This window comes from Pongo pygmaeus, chromosome 21, assembly GCF_028885625.2.
Source record: "Pongo pygmaeus isolate AG05252 chromosome 21, NHGRI_mPonPyg2-v2.0_pri, whole genome shotgun sequence".
Lineage (NCBI taxonomy): Eukaryota > Metazoa > Chordata > Mammalia > Primates > Hominidae > Pongo > Pongo pygmaeus.
In genome coordinates this window covers 39011698-39036318 of record NC_072394.2, presented here as the reverse complement: position 1 = coordinate 39036318, position 24621 = coordinate 39011698, and the positions used below count along the sequence as shown (strand labels likewise).

The 24621-nt window shown below is 51.3% G+C and overlaps 1 protein-coding gene across 7 annotated transcripts; it reads right to left on the bottom strand.

Annotated features, from left to right (window-relative positions):
- Positions 1 to 4126: 4126 nt before the first annotated feature.
- TGIF2 (TGFB induced factor homeobox 2) lies at positions 4127 to 24605 on the bottom strand. Of its 7 annotated transcripts, none has more exons than XM_063659232.1 (4): positions 24378 to 24550; positions 21618 to 21807; positions 19020 to 19245; positions 4127 to 7159 (listed from the first exon to the last, which is right to left on the bottom strand). In XM_063659232.1, exons 3-4 carry the CDS (start codon positions 19209 to 19211, stop codon positions 6638 to 6640), a joined length of 714 nt encoding a protein of 237 aa, XP_063515302.1. In that variant the 5' UTR covers positions 19212 to 19245; positions 21618 to 21807; positions 24378 to 24550; the 3' UTR covers positions 4127 to 6637. The 7 variants fall into 7 exon arrangements, with proteins under 7 accessions (XP_063515302.1, XP_063515301.1, XP_054323210.1 ...); XM_063659231.1 differs by having other exon boundaries at positions 24506 to 24542; XM_054467235.2 differs by lacking the exon at positions 21618 to 21807 and having other exon boundaries at positions 24506 to 24605.
- Between the last annotated feature and the right edge of the window lie 16 nt (positions 24606 to 24621).

Below are 24621 nucleotides of genomic sequence, written 5' to 3'. Positions count from 1 at the left end.
CTGGGCTTTTAACCATTAACCATTATACTAAACTCTTCTCTTTTTATACCTTTACTTGCAATTTCTCTACATTGTGTGTGGATTACTTTGGTAATTAAAATGGTAGGGCTACAATTGACCTTCAAGTTACCATAGCCTCCTGGGAGCAAAGACGTCAGATGGTTCAGAGACCCTTCTTCCTCTCATCTGGTAACTTTGAAAGACAAAGACAAAGAGTTGCTACTTTCCCAGCCCAGTAGTTTCCTGGGGATAGGTCAGTGTCCTGATAATGAATGGTGAAGGTCTCTGGAGCAAGATCATCAGAATCTCCTGTGGCATCAGTGAAGAATGCAGATTCCTGCCCAGACTCTCTGGGCGTGAGGTCTGGGAATATGCATCTTTGTAAGCTTTTCTGATGATCTTGATGGATATTTAGGCTTGAGAATCACTTCTCTGGGTAATTAGGCCCAGTTCTGCCACTTAAAAGCTGTGTGGTATGGGGTAAGTTATTTTACAGGTTGTTTTTCCCTCAGCTGTGTGCTGAGCAAGGATAGATGGTAACATATACATTATCCTATTTCATCCTCCCAAGAGGTATTACTATTCCCACTTTATTGATGATGAAAACTGAAGTTTGGAATAGTGAACTGTCTTGCCTATGGTCACGACAGCTAATCAGTGACAAACCAAGAATTTGAAACCAGGCTTGGGTCATAGAGAAATGCCTTTGAAATCAGTAACACTGACAGCAGTGATGGTTATTTCTGCATCCTTCTTGAGTGCCACACCTTATCCTCTGCAGCTCTAGTGCATAACATAGCAAGGATACAGCCACACAAGGCAGACCTGGCCTCTGCCCTATGGGAGTTTTCATGTAGCAGCTTTTCTTTTTTTTTTTTTTTGAGACGGAGTTTTCCTCTGTCACCCAGGCTAGAGTACAGTGGTGTGATCTCGGCTCACTCCAACCTCTGCCTCCCAGGTTCAAGCGATTCTCCTGCCTCAGCCTCCCGAGTAGCTGGGATTACAGGTGCCCGCCACCACGCCAGGCTAATTTTTGTATTTTTAGTAGAGATGGGGGTTTCACCATCTTGGCCAGGCTGGTCTCGAACTCCTGACCTCATGATCTACCCGCTTTGGCCTCCCAAAGTGCTGGGATTACAGGTATGAGCCTCTGTGCCCAGCCCATGTAGCAGCTTTCAAGCTAGACTGTACTTTTAAAATCCAGAGTCCTCAATCTTACCCCAGAGATGCTCATTCACAGGGCTGAGTTGAGGCAAAAAAAAAAAAAAAAAAGGTTCTAAGCCTGGGGGCCATGGAAAAATTACCATTCAAAAACAGTGGAAAGAAGAGGACTTCCCTGACCACCGGTCTAGAGGATGGCATATCCCCTCCCCACCAATCACTATCACTACCTTTATTTTATTTTATTTTATTTTTGAGACAGAGTCTCACTCTGTCGGCCAGGCTGGAGTGCAGCGGCGCCACCTCGGCTCACTGCAACCTCCACCTCCCTGGTTCAAATGATTCTTCTGCCTCAGCCTCCCAAGTAGCAGGGAATACAGGCGTGCAACACCATGCCACCCGGCCACCTTTTTAAACAAAACAAAACAAAACAAAATATTAAGGCAAAGTCCAAAATCGATACCCAAAAACTTGAAGCATCATCTTAGCCCTATTAAGAACAAGGGTATAGGCCGAGTGCGGTGGCTCACATCTGTAATCCCAGCACTTTGGGAGGCTGAGGCAGGCGGATCATGAGGTCAGTAGTTTGAGACCAGCCTGACCAACATGGTGAAACCCCGTCTCTACTTAAAATACAAAAATTAGCCAGGGGTGGTGGTGCGTGCCTGTAATCCCAGCTACTCAGGAGGCTGAGGCAGGAGAATCGCTTGAACCCAGGAGACGGAGGTTGCAGTGAGCTGAGATTGCACTGCTGCACTCAAGCCTAGGCGACAGAGCAAGACTCTGTCTCAAAAAAAAAAACAAGGGTATAGAGAGGCGGTCAGGCTATACATAGCCAGCCCAAAGAGACAGCGGGTATTCACGACTAGAGCAGATGCATTTAAAAGCTGTTTCCTGAATGAGACTCTAATAAAAAAGATGGATGTCCTTAGATCATGTTCCCAGTGTCAGAGGAGGGGCCCTAGCCACATTATCCCGCAGTTCACTTTCATTATCTAGAGTGCTTGCTCACTCCAGGGCTCATTTGAAGCTTGATGCAGAAGACACTTTTGGTTTCAGTTCCTTTTATTTTTTTTGAGACAGAGTCTCGCTCTGTTGCCCAGGCTGGAGTGCAGTGGCATGATCTCGGCTCACTGCAACCTCCGCCTCCGGGGTTCAAGCGATTCTCCTGCTTCAGCCTCCCGAGTAGCTGGGATTACAGGGGTGCACCACCCCACCCCACCAATTTTTGTATTTTTAGTAGAGACGGGGTTTCACCATGTTGGCCAGGCTGGTCTCAAACTCCTGACCTCAAAAGTGATCTGCCCCTCAGCCTCCCAAAATGCCGGAATTACAAGCATGAGCCACCATGCCCGGCCGATGTGAATTGAATATTAAACTTACTTTGAAAAGCCGTAACAGCATGTGCCTATTCTGCTGAGCTCCAGGGCCAAGTGTGCAGTTTGAGAGATACTAAGAGAGAAGTGGGGCAAAATCAGGACCTCTTGGGTGAATGGCTGAGGGAGCTGAGGCTCTTTAATCTGGGAAACTTGAGTGGGGAGGCTCTCTCTCCAAATTCCTGAAGGAGAGTGACCTGTAGGAGAGACCACCAAGATTTCGTTCACAGAAGAAACTTCTTGTGCTGAGCCCATAGCACTGTTCTAAACAGCTAGATGATACTACGTTAGTGGTCACTATATGTAACTGCCCACTATATTACTTCAGATAGGTTCTGGGCAGACCTGAGTGACCCTGAAGAAAAACAGACTTGAATTTGAATTCGAGCTCCATATTTATATGGGCTACATGAGTTCAGGCAAGTATCTGAAATCCCTACTCAGTTTCTCTTTAAAAAAAAAAAAAAAAAAAAAAAAGATGGGATCTCATTCAGTCACCCAGGCTGGAGTGCAGTGGTCCAATTACAGCTCATCACAGCCTCAAACTCCCAGGCTTAAGTGATCCTCCAGCCTCAGCCTTGGAGTAGCTGGGACTGTAGGCACAAGCCACAGCCCACTCAGTTTCTTTACCTAGGGCATCTCACTTTCATGTGTGTGTGTACAAAAATTAAGAAATTGGGGCTGGGCACAGTGGCTCACACCTGTAATCGCAGCACTTTGGGAGGCCGAGGTGGATGGATCACGAGGTCAGGAGATCGAGATCATCCTGGCCAACACGGTGAAACCCCGTCTCTACTAAAAAATACAAAAAATTAGCCGGGCATGGTGGCGCACTCCTGTAGTCCCAGCTATTTGGGAGGCTGAGGTAGGAGAATCGCTTGAACCTGGGAGGCAGAGGTTGCAGTGAGCCAAGATTGTGCCACTGTACTCCAGCCTAGCAACAGAGAGAGACTCCATCTCAAAAAAAAAAAAAAAAAAAAAAAAAAAAAAAAAGGAGACTGAACATACTGAACATAGCACAGACCCAGACCCAGGCACACTCAGCCAAACTCAGTTTCCCACTGTTGCAGACCTTGGTTTTTATAGTTTGGGCTGCAGTTAGTGTATTGTCATTTCAATATGGAAGAAATGTATTAATAGCTAGTTTAAGCAAAAAGGGGAATTCACTAGCTTACATAATAGAGAAGTCTAGAGGTGGTCCTGGTTTCAGACATGACTGGAGCTTCCATCTCACAGCTGCTTCTCTCTGTGCTGGGTTCACACTGCAGTCATGCTTGTTTCTTACCGAGAGAGGGGGAGGACAAAGTTGCCAGTTCCTCAAGGTTACATACTCACCACTTAGCAACCCCAGAGCTTAACTGTTGATTCCAGGGAAGACTGGCCCAATGTGAGATGCAAAGGCCCCCTTTACCCTGAGTTGAATGGGATACAGAATGGAGCTGGTGAAAGGGAATGGGGGTACAGCGTGCACAGAACTCACAGCTGGCTACTAGAGGGAGAGTAAAAGATGTAAAGCAAAGTAAGAAGCCAGTGACTGCTTTGTCTTCAAGCCTGGGCCCTGAGTCCTGGTGGATCAATCAAGAACCCTGTTTCTGCTTAAAAAAACAAAACAACAATTTTATTTGACAAAAGACAAAAAAGTTATTTACAGTAGTTTTTGCTCAGATAATTCAATGGGACAACTGTGCTTCTCCTCCAGGTTTATCTTACAACCAAACCCAAGCAGAGTCTGCCCCACCCCAACACCCCATTTTACATAATGGGGAAATGCCAACCAGAATTCAGCAGCATGGCTCCCTCACCCCTCACCACCCTCCATTGCTCAGTGCACTGTGGGGAGGGAAAATCCCACCTCAGCCCAATACACTTCCAGAGTTCCCTACTACAGGCATCCTGCAGCAGTTGCACCAGACCTGGGCTCACTGACAGGGCTGGGATGGAAGAGGCTGGGCAAATGGCAGCTTCAGTTAACCTGGACGAAGCCATGTTCATTCTTCCCCACTGGGCCTCAGGAGGGTGAGGATCCCTGATCCCCCTGGGGCACATGGGGAGAGGGCACAGGAGGAAGAAGCCAGAGGGAGGCAACACAGAGAGCCCAGGAAACTTGCCCACCTAGAGAGAGCAAAGCTCCCTCTCCTTCAGCAATCCGTTCACACTCCCACAGCAACAGATGGGCGACTCAGAAGTTGGGGAGCCTCTGTGATGGCTTCAGGGATCTTCCCAGAAAGTACAGAACACATGTTACTGTCTTTCTCCTGGCTAGACCCACCCAAGTTAGTCAGTTTCCAGGAACCTCTTCTCCTTGTGCCTGACCTGGGGATTTCAGGAAACTAAAGGCTGTCGTCCTGATCTATCTTTTGGCCCAGTGACGCTACTCAGGACAAAAATATTTTGGCTAGCAATAACCTAGGATTAGTGTTTTTTAGGATATATAAAGATGGGGCATATTGTTGTTGAACACTGTCAGCAATGAAACAGCAAAAGAGGCTGGGCGTGGTGGCTCACAAGGTCAGGAGTTCCAAGACCAGCCTGGCCAAGATGGTGAAACCCCGTCTCTACTAAAAGCCAGGCATGGTGGCGGGTGCCTATAATCCCAGCTACTCGGGAGGCTAAGGCAAGTAATTGCTTGAACTCGGGAGGCGGAGGTTGCAGTGAGCCGAGATCGCACCACTGCACTCCAGCCTGGGTGACAGAGCACGACTCTGTCTCAAAAAAACAAACAAAAAACAAAACAGCAAAAGAAAAAATGGGGGAGAGGGAGGAGCATAAGACCAATTGTGATCTGTTCACTGGGCAGGGGCCTCTAATTCTAATTTAAAGAAAGGTGAAACAAAGACAATCCCAGCTAGGAGGCTTCTAAACCTTTTCCAGCCCCGCCTTCTCTGAAGGCAGTTCCTCGGCAGCAGGGGACACCATTCCTGCTTTCCCCAAAGTTTCCTGCCACCATTGTGGGAAAAGCTGCCTCTCTGGAGGACTTCCTGACCAGCAGATGGCTCACTTTTCCCCCAAGTAGGAGGTGCTGGGAGCTTCTGACATATGGGCCCCTCTAATCCAAGTTCCTAAAACAATTCAAAACTCAGGCTGCAGGGCAAAAGTGTTCAAGAACAAAGGGAAAAACATTAAAGAAAAAAAAGAAAAAAAAAAATCCATTGCTTCAGTCTAGTTTACTTCCCCCACCCCCCCAAAAAACTACAATAAAAATTAAAAGAAAAACCAAACACCTTTTGATCTTATCATCTTTCTCTGCTAGGTGCCTAGAAAGTTGAGTCAGAGTCTGCTGGACTGCCCCCTGCTGTGGCTTTCTACCTTTCCGTGCCTGCGGCAGAAAAGCCAATGCGCTCATACGGTGGTTTTTTTTTTTTTTTCCTGCCTTTTTTTGGTAAACCAAACCAACGATAAAACCACCATTTGGAATTTCACACTACTGCAGAGACTTAGCTGGTCCCCAAAATAAAAATATTCCTTTCTTGCAAAACAATCCCCAGTGGCAGTGGTGGGTCCTTCCCAGCTCACCAGAACGCTGTCATGCAGTGCACTCTCGTTCCCCACACCTGGGCTAACTACTGCCGTGAATGCAAACCACAGCAAAAAAGGGAAAAAGAAAACAGTTTAGCAAAAATCTAAACATTCAACTGGAGTCGGTTCTGTTACATCCACTGGGTTCCTCTTTTCTTTTGTTCACGCATATGAACTTGGAATGTCCACACCTGGCTTGACAGAAACAGCACAGGGGCAGCTTGGACCCAACATAGGACTGAATTTGGCAGCTTTCCTGAGCCCAGCCCAGGAAACCAGGCTGGAACAAAGGTGTCCCAGGGATTTTCTGGAGAAGCAGCAGCAGCAACAGCACCATGCTTGTCTCCGATCTCTTGGTCTCATCACTGAGGGGAGGCCTGGAGAAACGGCAGAGTCAGCAGAGGAGAGGGCCCCCATCACAGTGCAGTGCTGCCAGCTGGCATCTTCCTGCTGAAGACCTCTGGACAGAGGAGATGATCCCAATGTTTGGCAGTGATCCATAGAAAACCCTCTGTATGAAAGGGAACCAAAACGGAAACCCAGGACAGCTGGCTTGAGCCTCGAGCACCCTTCTTGGCAGATGCCTACTGGGGATTTTCAGAGACTAAAGGGATGGGAGTGTGCAGTAATGGGAGTGATGGGTCCTGCTGCTTCTGAAGCTCCATCTCAGCAGCCCTCTGTAGTGCCACCTCCACCAGCAGCTGGAAGCTGCTGAAGTCCTCTTTGTCCTGCTCTGGGGGTGTGGGTGGTGGCGTGTTGAAGAGTCCACCTGTGGGGCTTCCAGCCTCCGCCCTGGTCAGCAGAGTAAGTGTGCTACCAGGGGTCACCAGGGGCTTGGGAGACTCCAGCTCCCCACGTGGGAAAGGGGCTGCTGGCTTTTCCCCCTGGCCTGAGTGAAGCGGCATGGAGCACACAGACAGGGAGAGCACATTGGTGGGGGCTGGGACAGACACGGCCAGCACTGAGGGGCTGCTGCCACGGGGGAGGGCCACATCTGAGGCCTTACCCCCGCGGCGGGAAATGGTAAACTGATTAGGGTCTTTGCCATCCTTCCGAAGCATGTCTGGGAGAAGCCGCCGCCGGGCATTGATGAACCAGTTACATATCTGGAATGAATATACAAGACCGATCAGTTTGCTTAATCTAAAACAGCTATGGGCTGGGCACAGTGGCTCACACCTGTAATCCCAACACTTTGGGTGGCCAAGGCAGGAGGATTGCTTAAGCTCAAAGAGTTCGAGACCAGCCTGGGCAACACAGGGAGACCCTGTTTCTACAAAAGAAGTTAGCCAGGTGTAGTGGTGCGCCCCTGTGGTCCCAACTACTTGGGAGGCTGAGGTCAGAAGATAGCTGGAGCCCAAGAGGTGGAGGCTGCAGTGAGCTATGATCGCACCACTGGATTCCAGCCTAGGCAATAGAACAAGACCCTGTTTCAAAACAAACCAAAACAAACAGCTATGAAGCACTTACTATGTCCCAGGACCCCGGAACACGGCAGAAAACACAGAGGTTCATAGTGGGAAGACAGAGTTAAATAAGAACACACACCAACCTGGCCAACATGGTGAAACCCTGTCTCTACTAAAAATACAAAAATTAGCTGGGCATGGTGGCAGGCGCCTACAATCCCAGCTACTTAGGAGGCTGAGGCAGGAGACTTGCTTGAACTCGGGAGGAGGAGGTTGCAAACCGCCATTTGTCTCCTGCTGCCTACAGGATCAAGTCCAGACTCCAGAGCTTAGACATGAAGACCCTCCTCTGGCTGGGCACGGTGGCTCACACCGTGAGCCAGCATTTTGGGAGGCTGAGGTGGGCAGATCACTTGAGCCCAGGGATTCGAGACCAGCCTGGGCAACACGGTGAAACCACATCTCTACAAAAATACAAAAAAATTAGCTGTTGTGATGGCATGTGCCCTATAGCCCCAGCTACCCAGGAGGCTGAGGTGGGAGGATCACCTGAGGCCAGGGAGGCAGAGACTGCAGTGAGCCGTGATAATGCCAGTGCACTCCAGCCTGCAGAGTCAGGCTGGGTGCTGCAGCTCACGCCTGCAGTCCCAGTACTTTAAGAGGCCAAGGTGGGCGGATGGCTTTCACTCAGGAGTTCCAGACCAGCCTGGTCAACATGGCAAAACCTTGTGTCTACAAAAAGTACAAAAATTAGCTGGGTATGGTGGTGCGTGTCTGTAGTCTCAGCTACTTGTGAGGCTGAGGTGACAGGATCAATTGAGCCCAGGAGTTTGAGGCTGCAGTGAGCTGTGACTGTGCCACTGTACTCCAGCCTGGGTGACAGCATGAGACCTTGTCTCAAAGAAAAAAAAAGTCAGTCGAGCGTGGTGGCTCACGCCTGTAATCCCAGCATTTTGGGAGGCCGAGGTGGGCAGATCACGAGGTCAGGAGTTTGAGACCAGCCTGGCCAACATAGTAAAACCCCGTCTCTACTAAAAATACAAAAATTAGCCAGGTGTGGTGGCACGCGCCTGTAGTCCCAGCTACTTGGGGGGCTGAGGCAGGAGAACTGCTTGAACCCAGGAGGTGGAGGTTGCAGTGAGCCATGACCATGCCATTGCACTCCAGCCTGGGTAACACAGTGAGACTCCGTCTTAAAAAAAAAAAAAAAAAAAGTCAAGTTAGAGCTTCTCACCTTCCTGCTGCTCTTCAAGGCTTCTTGCTCATTCAAATATTTGAGTGCCTGGTATATTGGGCCCAGTTCTCAGTGCTGGGATGCCTTTGTGAATTAAACAGACATGCACCCCACCCTGCGGAGCTTACAGTGCACCTAGTCATGGAGACTGACTATTAACCATTAGGTGAATAACCACCAATAAGCCCCAAACAGAAACAAGAATAAAGGGGGGATTATAAAGATAAGAGAAACTCCCATAGCTAAGGGTTCTGGAAGGCTGAGACGTAAAGATTAGAAGAGCTAGCCATACAGAAAGCTAAGAATGTTCTAGACAATTCCAAGGAAAGGCCCTGGCCTTGGGGTTCTCATCTGCCCTCCTTCACCTCTATGGTCCTCCAATGCAACTGAATTGAGGCAGGAAAGGGTTGGCTTAAGGAACCGGTGAATGGTAGCTGATGAGCTCAGAGGTGGACAGGGCTGACGACCAGGCCAGAGCACCATGGAAAACCATTAACTGGTCTAAACGGTGGCTTGACTGAAATTTCACACTCTAGGTCCTTCTTCTGGTCCTGTCTTTTCTCCTAACCTAGCTAACTGCAGCTGCATCTATTCCACAGGTGACTCAAAGACAGCACCAGGCTGTCAGGCTGGAAGGCTCATAGGCAGGGCAGAGCCAGAGGCTTCTGTGGTCCTTCTCTCCCATTCCATTCCAGCCAGGAGGGGCCCTGGCTCTGGGGTTTTTATTTGCCCTTCTTCACCACTATGGTGCTCCAATGCACACACATACCAACAGGCTTCAGTGGACGCTGGCTGAGCTGAATCCTGACTAGAGCTGTGGGAAAACCCTAAAGAGAGGAAGGGCTTAGCAGGGTGTGGTGGCATGTGCCTGTAGTCCCAGCTACTCAGGAGGCTGAGAGAACTGCTTGAACCCACGAGGCAGAGGTTGCGGTGAGTCAAAATTGCGCCACTGCAGTCCAGCCTGCGCGACAAAGCAAGACTCCATCTCAAAAAAAAAAAAAAAAAAAAGGAAGGGCTCAACAGCTGGGTGGGATGAAGGAAGGGAACAAACTTATTCAAACCCCTTTGATAGCAGTATCATGCCAGCCACCTCACTTGCATTATGTTTAATCTGCATACAAGCCTGGAGGGTAGAGGGCAGTGTCCCCAAAGTACTATAGAGAACTAAGCTCAAAGAGAAGAAAGCTCTTGTCCAGTCACACATCCTCCCAGTGCAGAGCTGGGATTTAAAACCAGGCCTCCTGGCTTTAGGGCCTCCAGTGCTTTGCTGTGCTTTTTTTTTTTTTTTTTTTTTTTAAAGACAGGGTCTCACTCTGTCACCCAGGCTGGAGTGCAGTGGTGCAATCACAGTTCACTGCAGCCTTGACCTCCTGGGTTTAGGTAATTCTCCCACCTCAGCCTCCAGAGTAGCTGGGACCACAGACATGTGCCACCACGCCCAGGTACTTTTTTTTTGGTATTTTTTGTAGAGATGGGGTTTCCCCATGTTGGCCAGGCTGGTGTCGAACTCCTGAACTCAGATGATCTGCTCACCTCAACCTCCCAAAGTGTTGGGATTACAGGTGTGAGCCACCACGCCTGGCCTCAGGCGCTATTCACATTTCATATCTAATTATTCATTCAATCTCAGCCTATCAGACAGGTTATATGATGATCTCCCTTGAAGAAACAGATCGGAGAGGTTCAGAAACTTGTTGAAGGTCACAAGTGCAAAAGCTGGGTTTGATCCAGACAGCCTGGTTCTGGGCAGCCACCCCACTGCCAGCTGAAGAGTGAGAGGGAGGCTTCCTTGCACAGAAGCAGTGCCTGTGTCCTTCTCTTCCTCCCTCCCACAGCTGCCTCCTCCCATACCTGTGCTGCAGGAGTACACTGCCCCTCTCCACCTCAGCCCTGGATGCAGGGGAAAAATGGGCAGGTCACAGTGACCTGGGTCAAGCAAAGTAAGGAGTGTTGTTGAGCAGGCAGTCTCATGGAGGGCAGCCTGGGCATTCCTCAGCATCTGTGTGGGCACCTAGCCCCTAAAGGCACTTCCCACTTTGGCTGAGGGTTCAGAGAACAGAAAAACACCCCTCCACACACTCCCCCACAAGACTGTCCTGTCCAGATCACTTGGCAGCCTAGCATCTGTCTGTTTTGTCTTCTTAGCCCAGAAAAATGCACAGCTGAGGGGCTGGACAAGGCAAGGCGGGGGGACTGAGTGGCTGCCAGTGCCCCTTCTGCAGCCCCTTCCAGCTGCCCAGCCTGTGCCTAAGTCAGGAAAAGAACCTGTGACTTGTCCCCACTCAAGGTCCTTGGGGAGATGGTAGGAAGAAGGTCAAAGTGAACTCTGTGATGTATATGGCAGAACATAGGCTGGGAACCTGAAAGGCTGCTGAGGGACAAGGGAGGAATCACTGTGGCAAATGCGGGTGGGAGGAACACCAGGAGGCTGACAAAGGCTGTGATGCTGGGAGCAGAACTAATGAATGCAGGCGGAAACCCTCTCATTTTTGTGTCAAGGAAGCAAAGGCACTGAGGCACCTTTCCCAAACATCATGGTACCACCATTCACGCTGGGACTACCATATCCAGGTGCTCTTGAAGGCAGCTCTCTGTATTAGAATCACCTTAGGGGAGATTTTTTTTTTTTTGGGGGGGGAGATGGAGTCTCACTTCTTTGTCCAGGCTGTAGTGCAATGGTGCGATCTCGGTTCACTGCAACCTCTGCTTCCCAGGTTCAAGCAATTCTCCTGCCTCAGCCTCCCAAGTACCTGGGACTACAGGCACACGACAACATGCCCAACTAATTTTTGTATTTTTAATAGAGACAGGGTTTCACCATGTTGGCCAGGCTGGTCTCAAACTCCTGACCTCAAGTGATCCGCCCGCTTTGGCCTCCCAAAGCGCTGGGATTACAGGCAGAGCAACCACGCCCAGCCTGGGGGAGATTTTTAAAAACTGTTAAATAAATAGTGATTTCCCCCTCTGCTTTATTCATCTAGTGGGGGTGAGGGGTGGAGTTGGCAATGTGTTTTCAGACCAGCTACCCAGAAAGTCTGGCCACCCAGGCTCAGGAACCAATGGTTTAGCCTACTGGTTACTTGTCCTTGCAGGCCAAGCCCTTTATTTAAGCCAAAAAGCTTACACAGAAGTTCAAAAAACATACACACAGATGAAAGGCCTTGAGATGGGGAAAAACAGAAGTTGCTTGTGGGAGGAATCAGAAGGCAGCTAGCTTTGGAGCCAGAGGAGAGCAGCTCCTACATCCCTGGCTGCCCTGGGGGCTAGGCCAGGACACTTCTCCCCCACAGCTGACCACTACAGCCTTGGCACCAGGTTCCTTTCTCACCCAACAGCCCTCGCCAGGGGGACTGCTGCCCCTGCCCTGGTATGGGGTTTGGGAAGGCTTCCCTCGGGAAACTGCGTATGAAAGGAGTCCTGACAGCCAGGAAGTAATGGGAAGGTACCCATTCCACCACTGTGTACCCAGCACAGAGTCCCGGGCCTGGCACGTGGTATATCCCCAACCACTGTTACAGTAAAGGACCAGAACCCTGCCAGGTAGCCACAGATCTAGCCCAACCAATAAACTGGGCTTAGAGGATGTCGAAGGGACCTGTGAAAATCCTTTACAAACGACTTTTTTCCCTAACCCTCCCAACTGCCTAGCCCCAGGCAAGTACCAGCAAACCAGTTAGTTGAGTCATTGACTTGCTAATGAATCGCTCCTGGGAGGGTTAAAGGAGACAATCAAAAGAGATGCCCCAAGGGAGAGATAAAACAAGCTTGGCAAAATGTTGATACTTGTTCAAGTCGAGTGACTGGTGCTGGTGGTTGATTATTCTCTTACTTTTGTGGAGGTTTTTTTTTTTTTTTTAAGACAAGAGTCCCACTCTGTAGACCAGGCTGGAGTGCAGCGGCATGATCTTGGCTCCCTGCAACCTCTACCACCCCCAGGTTCAAGTGATTCTCCTGCTTCAGCCTCCCGAATAGCTGGGACTATTTTTAGTAGAGACGAGGTTTCACCACATTGGCCAGACTGGTCTACAACTCCTGGCCTCAAGTGATACACCCGCTTCAGCCTCCCAAAGTGTTGGGATTACAGGCGTGAGACACTGTGCCTAGCTTTTTTTTCTTTTTTTTGAGATGGAGTTTCACTCTTGTTGCCCAGGCTGGAGTGCAATGGCAGGATCTCGCTCACTGCAATCTCCGCCTCCTGGGTTCAAAAGTGATTCTCCTGCCTCAGCCTCCTGAGTAGCTGGGAGTACAAGCATGCGCCACCACGCCCAGCTAATTTTCTATTTTTTAGTAGAGGTGGGGTTTCTCCGTGTTGGTCAGGCTGGTCCCGAACTTCCAACCTCAGGTGATCCGTTTGCCTCGGCCTCCCAAAGTGCTGGAATTATAGGTGTGAGCCACTGCGCCCAGCCTGCATTCAGCTTTTATAGATATTCTTAAATGTCCTTAATGGAAAATGAAATTTAAAAAATTAAATACAGGAGGCCGGGAGCAGTGGCTCACGCCTGTAATCCCAGCACTTTGGGAGGCTGAAGTGAGCAGACCACCTGAGGTCGGGAGTTCGAGACCAGCCTGGCCAAGATGGTGAAACCCTGTCTTTACTAAAACTATAAAAATTAGCTCGGCCTGGTGGCAGGCGCCTGTAATCCCAGCTACTCGGGAGGCTGGGGCAGGAGAATTGCTTGAACCTGGGCAGCAGAAGTTGCAGTGAACTGAGATTGTGCCACTGCACTCCAGCCTGGGCGACAGAGTGACTCCGTCTCAAAAAAAAAAAAAAAAAATTAATAAATACAGGAAAAAATGATGCTCCCAGGCTTTAGGCTATTTTTCATGATTAGGAGCCATTACATTTCCTTACTTCTGAGGTCCTGCCTGTTGACCCTTCCAACACTTTATAGTCCTTTTCTGCCACTTCAACAGTATTTACTGAGCACCTATACCAGATACCAAGCACTATGCTACACTAGGGCTGTAACTGTGAACACTAGGTCAGTGCTCTCCACACCTCTAGAATTTGGTGCAGTCTAAAAACAATTACAGTTTAGTGTCCCAGTGCTGTGACCTCATCTATCTGCTGTGAGAGCATACAGCTCCTTTAGGGACTGGGAGCCTCCTGGTCAAGGGTGGGAGGAAAATGGTCTGGGCAAGTGGATCAATGTAGTGGGAATGTGGGGGACCAGGGTTGAGGTTCACGATGTAGACACGGGCAGGTGATGTCATTAGGCTGGCAAAAGCCATTGAAGGTTTTTTTTTCTTTTTTTTTTTGAGATGGACTCTCGCTCTGTTGCCTGGGCTGGAGTGCAATGGTGCAATCACAGCTCACTACAACCTCCGCCTCCCAAGTTGAAGCAATTCTCTTGCCTCAGCCTCCCAAGTAGCTGGGATTACAGGTACCCGCAACCACGCCCAGCTAATTTTTTTTTTTTTTTTTTTTTTTTTTTTTTTTTGAGACAGAGTCTTAGTCTGTTGCCCCGGCTGGAGTGTGGTGGCGCAGTCTCGGCTCATTCCAACTTCCGTCTCCCAGGTTCAAGCGATTGTCCTGCCTCAGCCTCCCAAGTAGCTGGGATTACAGGCACACAGCACCACACCTGGTTAATTTTTGTATTTTTAGTAGAGACAGGGTTTCGTCATGTTGGCCAGGCTGGTCTCAAACTCCTGACCTCAGGTGATCCACCTGCCTCAGCCTCCCAAAGCGCTAGATTACTGGCGTGAGCCACTGCGCCCGGCCTAGTTTTTTTTATTTTTAGTAGGACAAGGTTTTACCAAGTTGGCCAGGTAGGTCTCCAACTCCTTACCTCAGGTAATCCACCCGCCTTGGCCTCCCAAAGTGCTGGGATTACAGGCGTAAGCCACCGTGCCCAGCCTTTTTTTTTCTTTTTAGAGATAGGGTCTTGCTCTGTCACCTAGGCTGGAGGGCAGTGGCATGATCATAGCTCACTGTAGCCTTGAACTCCTCGGCTCAAGAGAGTCTCCCATCCTAGCCTCCCAAAGTGCTGGGATTACAGGTATGAGTTACCCTGCCAGCTCACTGAAGGTTTTTTTTTTTTTTTTTGAGACAGAGTTTTGCTGTTGCCCAGGCTGGAGTGCAGTGGTGCGATCTCACTGCAGTCTTGTCCTCCTGGTTCAAGTGACTCTTGTACCTCAGCCTCCTGAGTAGCAGGGGTTACAGGCATGTGCCACCATGCCCGGCTATTTTTGTATTTTTAGTATTGAAGAGGTTAACCATGTTAACCAGGCTGGTCTCAAAACACCTGGCCTGGCCTCAAGCGAACTGCCTGCCTCAGCCTCCCAAAGTGCTGGAATTACAGGCATGAACCACCATGCCTGGCCTGAAGGGTTTTAAGTTGGGGAGTGATAAATGATTGTGATCAGATAATGATGGTTCAGATGAGGGTAGGAAAGAAGCCAAAACCCTGAAATATTTAAGGGGTATATGTACAGGAGCCGGTAATTGACCAAATGAGCTGAGGGCAATGAGCTAACTGGGAGGAGTTACCAGAGAGGTGTGCAGCTGGGGCTGACATGGGATTCAAGGTCAGTTTCCATCAAGGAGGGCTGGGTGGTCCCCACTGCTCTTAACTCTTGGCATGACTCTAGAGCAGGTGGCCACCATGGGTCCCCTCCCTCCAGGGAATGCCCAGTCTCCTTTCCTTACACTCACATTTCTCTAGGTGGGACCTGTGGATGTGTCACCTTGAGGGGTTCGCCAGTTCTCTAGAAGGATGTTTGGCTTTGGGTTTCCATTTTCATCACCAGTAGGAGCATCGGGGCCTAAGACCATCCAGATCTACTCTGCTGAGTCTGTGCCTTTGCCACACCACGTCCTGCAGTGCAGTCAGCAAAGCACCACCCACCATTTTCAGTTAACACAGTCAGGTGGAATGTCAGTTTTTACATTTATCTGCTTTGGAAACAGTTTGATTTTAAGGTTAGGTATAAGAACAAAAGCAAAAAGAAGTATTTTTTTTTTATACCCAGTTTTATGTTTTACCTAAGTGATGTGATAAAAATGATTCAAGTTAACATCTTGCGGGGAGATGGGTCCATGAAAAATGTTTTGTTTTTTTATTTTTTGAGACGGAGTTTCGCTCTTGTTGCCCAGGCTGGAGTGTAATGGCGTGATCTTGGCTCACCGCAACCTCCGCCTCCCAGGTTCAAAAGTGATTCTCCTGCCTCAGCCTCCTGAGTAGCTGGGAGTACAGGCATGCGCCACCACACCTGGCTAACTTTGTATTTTTAGGAGAGATGGGGTTTCACCATGTTGGTCAGGCTGGTCTCAAACTCCTGACCTCAGGTGATCCGCCTTCCTTGGCCTCCCAAAGTATTGGGATTACAGGCATGAGCCACCATTCCCAGCCGAAAAATGTTTTCTTTAAAAAGATGGGCCAGGCATGGTGGCTCACGCCTGTAATCCCAGCACTTTGGGAGGTTGAGGTGGACGGATTACTTGAGGCCAGGAGTACAAGACCAGCCTGGCCAGCATAGTGAAGCCCCGTCTCTACTTAAAATACAAAAATTAGCTGGGCGTAGTGGCATGTGCCTGTAATCCCAGCTACTCAGGAGGCTGAGGCAGGAGAATCACTTGAACCCAGGAGGCAGAGGTTGCAGTGAGCTGACATCGCACCACTGCACTCCAGCCTGGGTGACAGAGCAAGACTCCATCACACACATACACACAAATAAATAAATAAAAGGAGTTAGTATATTTCTCAGGTTTGAGAAAGTGTCCCTGACAAAAAGTAATTCTAATAGAGTGTGACAAGTGGTTTGACAGGACAGGGTGAGGTGCACTGGGAATATAAACAGCAGCCCCAAACCTAGGCTGTAGATCAGTTTGGACTCTATCCTGAAGGCAGTAGAGTCCAGGGGTGCCTGGCCCTATCATATTTGGGCTTTTGTGTTCAAAATAATGGATTAAATGAACAAGGCTGAAGGCTCAAGGCAGGGAGACCCGCAAAGAGGCTGTCCAGACACTCCTCGAGGGTAAGAATGTGTCTGGATCCTCTCTCGGATCCCAACTCTGCACAGCTCCATGCTGAGGAGTTACACTGTGAGATGCCATGCACTGCTGGGCACCCAGGATCAGCCCAAGACTTTGTGCCTTAGGCAGAGAGATGAAGCTGAAAACAGTAGAAACACCCACTGTACGCCAAACACTGACCAGTAGGTGTTTTTTTTGAGATGGAGTCTTGTTCTTGTTGCCCAGGCTGGAGTGCAATGCCACCATCTCGGCTCACCACAACCTCCGCCTCCCAGGTTCAAGCGAGTCTCCTGCCTCAGCCTCCCGATTAGCTTGGATTACAGGCATGCACCACCACGCCTGGCTAATTTTTTTGTATTTTTAGTAGAGATGGGGTTTCTCCATGTTGGCCAGGCTGGTCTTGAACTCCCGACCTCAGGTGATCCACCCGCCTTGGCCTCCCAAAGTGCTGGGATTACAGGTGTGAGCCACCGTGCCTGGCCTTGTTTTTTTTTTTTTGAGACAATGTCTCACTCCATCGCCTAGTCTGGAGTGCTGTGGTGCGATCATAGCTCACTGTAGCCTCCTCCTCCAGGGCTCAAGTAATCCTTCCTCCCACTTGAGCCCCCCAAGTAGCTGAGACTACAGGTATGTACCACCATGCCCAGCTAGTTTTTTTGTTTTGTACAGATGGGTTCTCCTTATGTTGCCCAGGCTGGTCTCAAACTCCTGGGCGCATGCAATCCTCCTACCTTGGTCTCCTAAAGTGCTGGGATTACAGGTGTGAGCCACTGTGCAGGGCCCCAGTGAGCCTTGAATTCTTCTTCTTGTCCCTTCCTCCCTACACTCATGAAAGTGCTACAATCACCTCCCTTTTTTCAGATGAGGGAATAATGAGGCTCACAGAGAAGGCAGTGACTTGGCCAAGGTCCAGGCTTCCTCTTGTGGAGAAGATGGAATCTGAGTCAGGATCTGTAACTTTAGAGCCTTTCTCATACAGATACTTGGATTAACCATTGCCCAGAGTATAAAGTCAGGTGACAGGAGTTCTGAGGGCTGAAATACTTACCATGTCTCTACATGGAAGAAAGATAGGAGCTGGGAAGACGTGGGAGGTTCAGAGTGGGATAAGGGAAGGAGGGAGAGACAGCACCAAAGGTTGGAGTAACAAGCTATGAAAGGACAGAGGGGGAAAGAGAAACAGGAGAGCTTGTGGGAGAGGTTTGACTGGCTCGGGAAGGGAGCAGTGGGGGCCAGCAGGGCAGGGCTGGGCCTCTGGTATTAGGCTAAGGGCCTACTGTGTGTCTCCAGGAAGGGGAGAGGCAAACTGGAGGCAAAGCAATGGTGGTCCAGGGTCCCCCGCCTCTGCTCCAGGAAAGCAGAACAAAGACACCTGCGGGTCAGCAATAGGCGCAATTCAAAGGGGATAGTACTTTGCACTCTGACAAAAAGGGGATAAGGCTATCTTTTGAGTGTGTTCATGTGCATGGTTTGCAAAGCACTTTCACATCCAGTTCTGAATCTATTCGTCACAACAGATCTACCAGGCAGGGGAGGACTCTGTGCACCCCTTGCCCCTTTACAGATGAGGAAATCAAGACGTGAGGCAGAACTGGATTATGAACACAGAACCTCTGACTTCTGCCCTTTCCTGGACTGTGATCCTGCCCCATCTCCTAACCACACTGCAAATCACAGCTGCCCCTTTCAACCAAGTCGCCGTCCAATACTGCACTGGGGCTGGGGGCCGAATCCTAGATGCTCGATGCCTTCTCATCTTCCCTTGGCCTCCAAAGTTAATGATGACACCTGGACTTTGCCAACATTAAATTCCTTGCCTCTTCAGAACTATCTAAAGTCTGGGCCGGGCGTGGTGGCTCACGCCTGTAATCCCAGCACTTTGGGAGGCTGAGGCGGGTGAATCACAAGGTCAGGAGTTCGAGACCAGCCTGGCCAACATGGCGAAACCCTGTGTCTACTAAAAATACAAAAAATTAGCTGGGCGTGGTGGCAGGTGCCTGTAATCCCAGCTAGTCGGGAGGCTGAGGGAGGAGAATCGCTTGAACCCGGGAGGTGGAGGTTGCAATGAGCCGAGATCGCATCACTGCACTCCAGCCCGGGTGACAGTGCAAGACTCCGTCTCAAAAAAAAAAAGGACTATCTGAAGTCTGAAATTGACCGCAGCGACCCTATTTCATTGTCTTCCCTTGAGACAGGGAGAGTGGGTGTTCTCCCCTAACCAAAGAAGAAACCGAAGCCCAGACAGCCAAAGTGAGTGGCCCAAGACCACAGTTGAGTCAGTGACACTGCTGGAATAGGACGAGAACCCAGGTCCTCCTGCCACCCCCTTATCCAGATCCCCTCCTTACTTGCAGCACTGACAGGTTGGTCTGTCCAGAAAGGCTCAGCTTCTCCTGCTCTGAGGGGTAGGCGTTGTAGCGGTGCAAGTACAGCCAGTCCCGGAGGATCTTCACCGACTCCTTGGGCAGGTTCCCCCTGCGCTTCCTTTTGCCCGCCAGGGAGAGGAGGCCTTCGTCCTCACCTAGATCACTGTCCGACATGGTGCCTAGGGGCTAGGCTGGACCTTGGGTAAACCTGGGACAAGGGACACAGGGGATGGGAACATCATTAGCATGTACCACCTTGGTGGTCTCATTAGCATGTACCACCTAGTCTCCAAACACGCTCAGCATTACTTGAGCCTGGGACACCAGAAATGGCGTAGTTGCAATTCAGAATCTCAGGCCATAACACAGCCCGAGCAAGCTAGAAGGGATGAGTCCAAAGTTCCTCCACTTCATGGAACAGGTAGGTGACTACCGAATGGCAGCTCATTCACAAGCAGGACTCAGGCTGGAAACAATTACAGCTTCTACTGAGGTCTACTGTTCTCCATGTTTGGTACTAAGCATTTGGTTTTTTCTTTTTTTTCTTTTTCTTTTTTTTTTTGAGAGAGGCTCTCACTCTGTAGCCCAGGCTGGAGTGCAGTGGCGCCATCTCGGCTCACTTCAACCTCTGTCTCCTGGGTTCAAGTGATTCTCCCACCTCAGCCTCTGAGTAGCTGGGATTACAGGCATATACCACCACGCCTGGCTGACTTTCTGTATTTTTTGGTAGACACAGGGTTTCACCATATTGGCCAGGCTGGTCTTAACTCCTGCCTCAAGAGATCTAGCAGCCTCAGCCTCCCAAAGTGCTGGGATTATAAGTGTTAGCCACCATGCCTGGCCTGTACTGAGCATTTTACATGTTATCTCATTTAATCATTACAATTCCCCAATAAGGGAGACGCTATTATTATCATCATTTTATAGATGAGGTAACAGAGATCAAGAAAGCTGCCCAAGGCCTGCGCAGTGGCTCACACACACACACACAAAATACAAAAATAAGCCAGGCGTCATGTTGCGCACCTGTAAGCCCACCTACTTGTGGGACTGAGGCAGAATTGCTTGAGCCCAGGAGGTCAAGGCTGTAGTGAACTGTGTCTGTGCCACTGCACTTCAGCCTGGGTGACAACAAAATAAAAAAGGTCTCAAAAAACAAAGGCCGCACACAGTGGCTTACGCCTGTAATCCTAGCACTTTGGGAGGCCGAGGCAGGCAGATCACGAGGTCAAGAGATTGAGACCATCCTGGCCAACATGGTGAAACCCCGTTTCTATTAAAAGTACAAAAATTAGCTGGGCATGGTGGCACGTGCCTGTAGTCCCAGCTACTCGGGAGGCTGAGGCAGGAGAATTGCTTGAACCTGGGAGGCGGAGGTTGCAGTGAGCCGAGATTGTGCCACCGCACTCCAGCCTGGTGACACAGCAAGACTCCATGTCAAAAAAAAAAAACAAACCAAAAACAAAGGCCGGGCACGGTGGCTCACGCTCGTAATCCCAGCACTTTGGGAGGCCAAGGCGGGTGGCTCACCTGAGGTCAGGAGTTCGAGACCAGCCTGGCCAACATGGCAAAACCCCATCTCTACTAAAAATACAAAAAAAAAAAAAAAAAAAAAATTAGCTAGGTGTGGTGGCACACACCTGTAATCCCAGCTACTTGGGAGGTTGAGGCAGGAGAACTGCTTGAGCCTAGGAGGCAGAAGTTGCAGTGAGCCGTGATCATGCCATTGCACTCCAGCCTGGGCGACAGAGCGATTCCCTGTCTCAACAAAAGAAAAAAAATAAATAAAATAAAATAAAATAAAAATTAGCCCAGTGTGGTGGTGTGCCAGTAGTACCAGCTATTCTGAGAGGCTGAGGTGAGAGGATCCCTTGAACCCAGGAGTTCAAGGCTGTAGTGAGCTATGATCGCACCAGTGCATGTCAACCTGGACAACATAGTTAAAACCCTGTTTTCAAAAATAAAATAATAAAAAAAAAATGCCACGTGCTGTGGCTCACACCTATACTCCTGGCACTTTGGGAGGCCAAGGCAGGTGGATCGCTTGAGCTCAGTAGTTCAAGACCAGCCTGGGCAACATGGTGAAACCCCATCTCTACAAAAAATACAAAAATTAGTTGAGCATGGTAACACATGTCGGTGGTCCCAGCTACTCTGGGGGCTGAGGTGGGAGAATCGCTTGAGCCTGGAGGCAGAGGTTGCAATGAGATGAGATCACACCACTGCACTCCCATCTGAGAGGCAGAGCAAGACCCTGTCCCCCTAACCCCTGCAAAAAAGTCCTAAAACTGACTATAGTGATGGTTGCAAACATACCAAACCTGCTGATGAGTATACTTTAATGGGTGAATTGCATGGTATGTGAGTTATATCTCAATAAAGCTGTAAAGGAAAAAAATCCCACCCCCAGGTTAGGATAGTGAAGTTGGATTTGGACCAGGCCTCTCCCCACCCCCTCTTGTTAGCTGTATACCGTCTTGCCTCCTAGGTCTCCCAAGGCCCAGTGAGAACTCTGGAAACTACAGATCACCATGATCCTGCAGCAGTCCAAGTAATATTTAAGGAGCACCTATTGTGTACCTTGCAGTGAGAGAGGTGAGTCATCTCTCTACTGGTTGCTTCTTGGACATTCTCCTTTGTCAGGTCCCTTTGGCCTGGTCCTAGACTCAACCACTCAAAATCCAGATGAATGAGCAAGGCCCACCCTCCACTTGGCACTGTAACCTTGGGCAAGGATCCTCCCCTCTCTGGACTTGAGTCCCCTCTTCACCTGTCAAATGAAGGAAGGATTTTCCCTAGATAACCCAACTCAGCTGCTCAGCCCCTGGACAAAGTTCTGTTTCACACATGCAACAAAGATTTTCTTTCTTTCTTTTTTGTTTGTTTTTTGAGATGGAGTCTCGCTCTGTAGCCCAGGCTGGAGTGCAGTGGAGCAATCTTGGCTCACCGCAACCTCCGTCTCCCGGGTTCAAGCAATTCTCCTGTCTCAGCCTCCCGAACAGCTGGGATTACAGGTGTGTGCCACCACATCTAGCTAATTTTTTTTTTTTTTTGTATTTTTAGTAGAGACAGGGTTTTGCCATGTTGGCCAGGCTAGTCTCGAACTCCTGACCTCAGGTGATCCGCCCGCCTCGGCCTCCCAAAGTGCTGGGATTACAGTCGTGAGCCACCGCGCCCCAGCCAGATTTTCATTTTAAAAGCAAAAGCTCTAGGCCAGGCTGATGCCAGGATCTCAAGGCTCCTCCCTTCTCAGCCTTTTAACAGCTCCCCAGCAGGCCGGCCAACAGACTCTGGCATCTCCCAGGTTTTGTTTCCTCTTCTTGGACCTGAGCCCAGATCTCTGGGCTGGCTAGGCCAGGCTTTCGAGGGAAGGGTCTACCCTTTCAGTCAGGCCACCTGGAGGTGAGACAGGCACTGGTTAGACGTGCCACTCCTCAGAGAGCATCACTGCAGGCTGCTTTCTGAGGTCAGACAGCCATTTCTAGGTGGCCAGGGCAGCTGGGATCTGGGCTCAGTGATGCAGCCCTGGCCGGCTGTGAGAAGTTTACTCAAGGTTATCTGTACAAATTCCACCCTGGCTGCCAGCCAAGTCTGTCTGCAGGGTTCCCCGGGTGGGCCCTGGGGAATGACCCCTCAGTTTACACAAACTTCTCCACCTCGGTGTTCCGCAACCCAGGGCCATCTATAGTCTGGGAGGCTTCCCACATATGCACCCCACACCGCACCCAGACACACTCACGCCAGGCAATTAACCAACAGCACTAGGATAACTGGCCCGGACCCATCGCTCAAGCCCTACAAACCCTAGGGTTTTCACCGACACATACAGCACGCACGCGCACAGCTTACAGACCCCAGGCCTAGCACGAACAACTGTGACCCATACAACTAGCCCAACTTCTGTACCCGCCCACCCACGAACTCCAACCGACCCGGCCACCCCCGATCTCTCCGACAGGGAAAACTCCAGGCGTCATCACACTAACAATCAGTTCTACCCTCAGTGACCTGTGGCAGCACCCCCTCGACACAACATCCCGTGCACCCTCCTACAGACTCCCACGACGCCACCTGCAGCCACTCCCGCACGAACTTTCTGACAACTCTCCTAGCTCGGTCCCGACACTCCCCCGGGCCGCGCACTCACGCCCGCATTCCCAGCAGTTCAGACAAAGCGCGCAACCTCCCCCGCGGCCCAGACCGAGTCGGAGCACATGGCTCCTGGGTCGGCGAGGAATCGTCCGGCGCTTGGGGCGCTTGCACCCCACAGTCCCCACACCCCAGGCCGACTCCGCCCACCAACTCCCGCGCGGGCCCGCCATCCCGGTGGGACGGGGGCTCTGGAAGAAAGAAAACTCACGTGTCTGTCCCGGGGCAGGAAAAAGTTTGGTTCCCACCCCCTTCCCCGGCAGTTCGGGGCTGGCCGACTCTTCGGGGCGCGGGGACGGCGGAGCGTGCGCGCTCGGCTTTGTGCTCCGAACTGGGCCCGGAGGGGGAGGGGAGGGGAAGGGAGGGGAGGGGGCTGGGCTCCCACCTCCGCACCGCCCCCCCCAGCCCTGCGCCCAGACTCCATGTTGGCCGCCCCCTGCCCCAGAGGCTGCGCGCTTCTCCTGCGGGAGGCTCTGATCACCCTCGGCCTGCCCGAGGGTCCCGGCGCGAACAAACTTTCTCATGGGCGCCGGCCCCACGCGCCCCGCTTCCTTGGCCAGTCTGGGAGTGACAGATGCCTCGGAGACAGACTTTCCTTTGTTCCAAAGGAAAGGGGAACTCGCGCGGGCTCCCCAGGGCCCCCCCGCTCCGGGCCCTTCCCGCGGCCCCCACCCCCAGCTGTCACTCTCGGCCGCCCCCTGTCCGGCTCGGCGGCGGGGGGGCCCTGCTGGCGGTTAGCAACGTGCACTTTTGAAACCAAACAAATCCGTCCCCCTGCGCGCACACTCAGGTTCGGCGCAGGATCGGCCCTCTCCTGGGGTGGGATCCTATGAAGCTGGGTTCCCCACCAGGGCCCCGAGCGGGCTTCCTCCCGGGGGCTGGAACAGCCCCCCACCGGCCCCCGGAGCGCAGCGCCGTCGGGACTCACAAACACCCCCCGGGGGCCGTCGGGACTCACAAACACCCCCGAGCTCACACACCCCCTACCGCACGCGCCAGGACGACGCCCCCTCCCCCGTCCGGCCGAGAAAAAGAAACTTTCCAAGTTGTCCCCGCGCCCCCACCCCTATCTGGCCCTCTTCTGCTCCCTGCACTGACTTTTCCCAGCGGCTTTCGGGTCCACGCGGCCTCGGGCTCGGCGCGGGGCGTCCCGGCGGGGAGCGGGGGGCGCCGGGGGCGCGCGCCGCGTACCTGCCCGGCCTGACACTCGGCCTGACAGCTCGCGGCTGGAAAGCACCTCGCGGCCTGACGTCAGATCCCCTCTCCTCCCCCCGCGCCCTCTGCGCCCTCCCCCACCCGCCCGGAGGGAGAAAACAAACTTTGTGCGGAGCGCGACGAGCTGCGCCCACCCTCCGCGGGGCGGGCCGTCGGCGCCGAGGGGCTTCGCCCCGCCCAGCGCGCCCGGAGGGGGCGGGGCCGCGGGCACCTTCTTCCT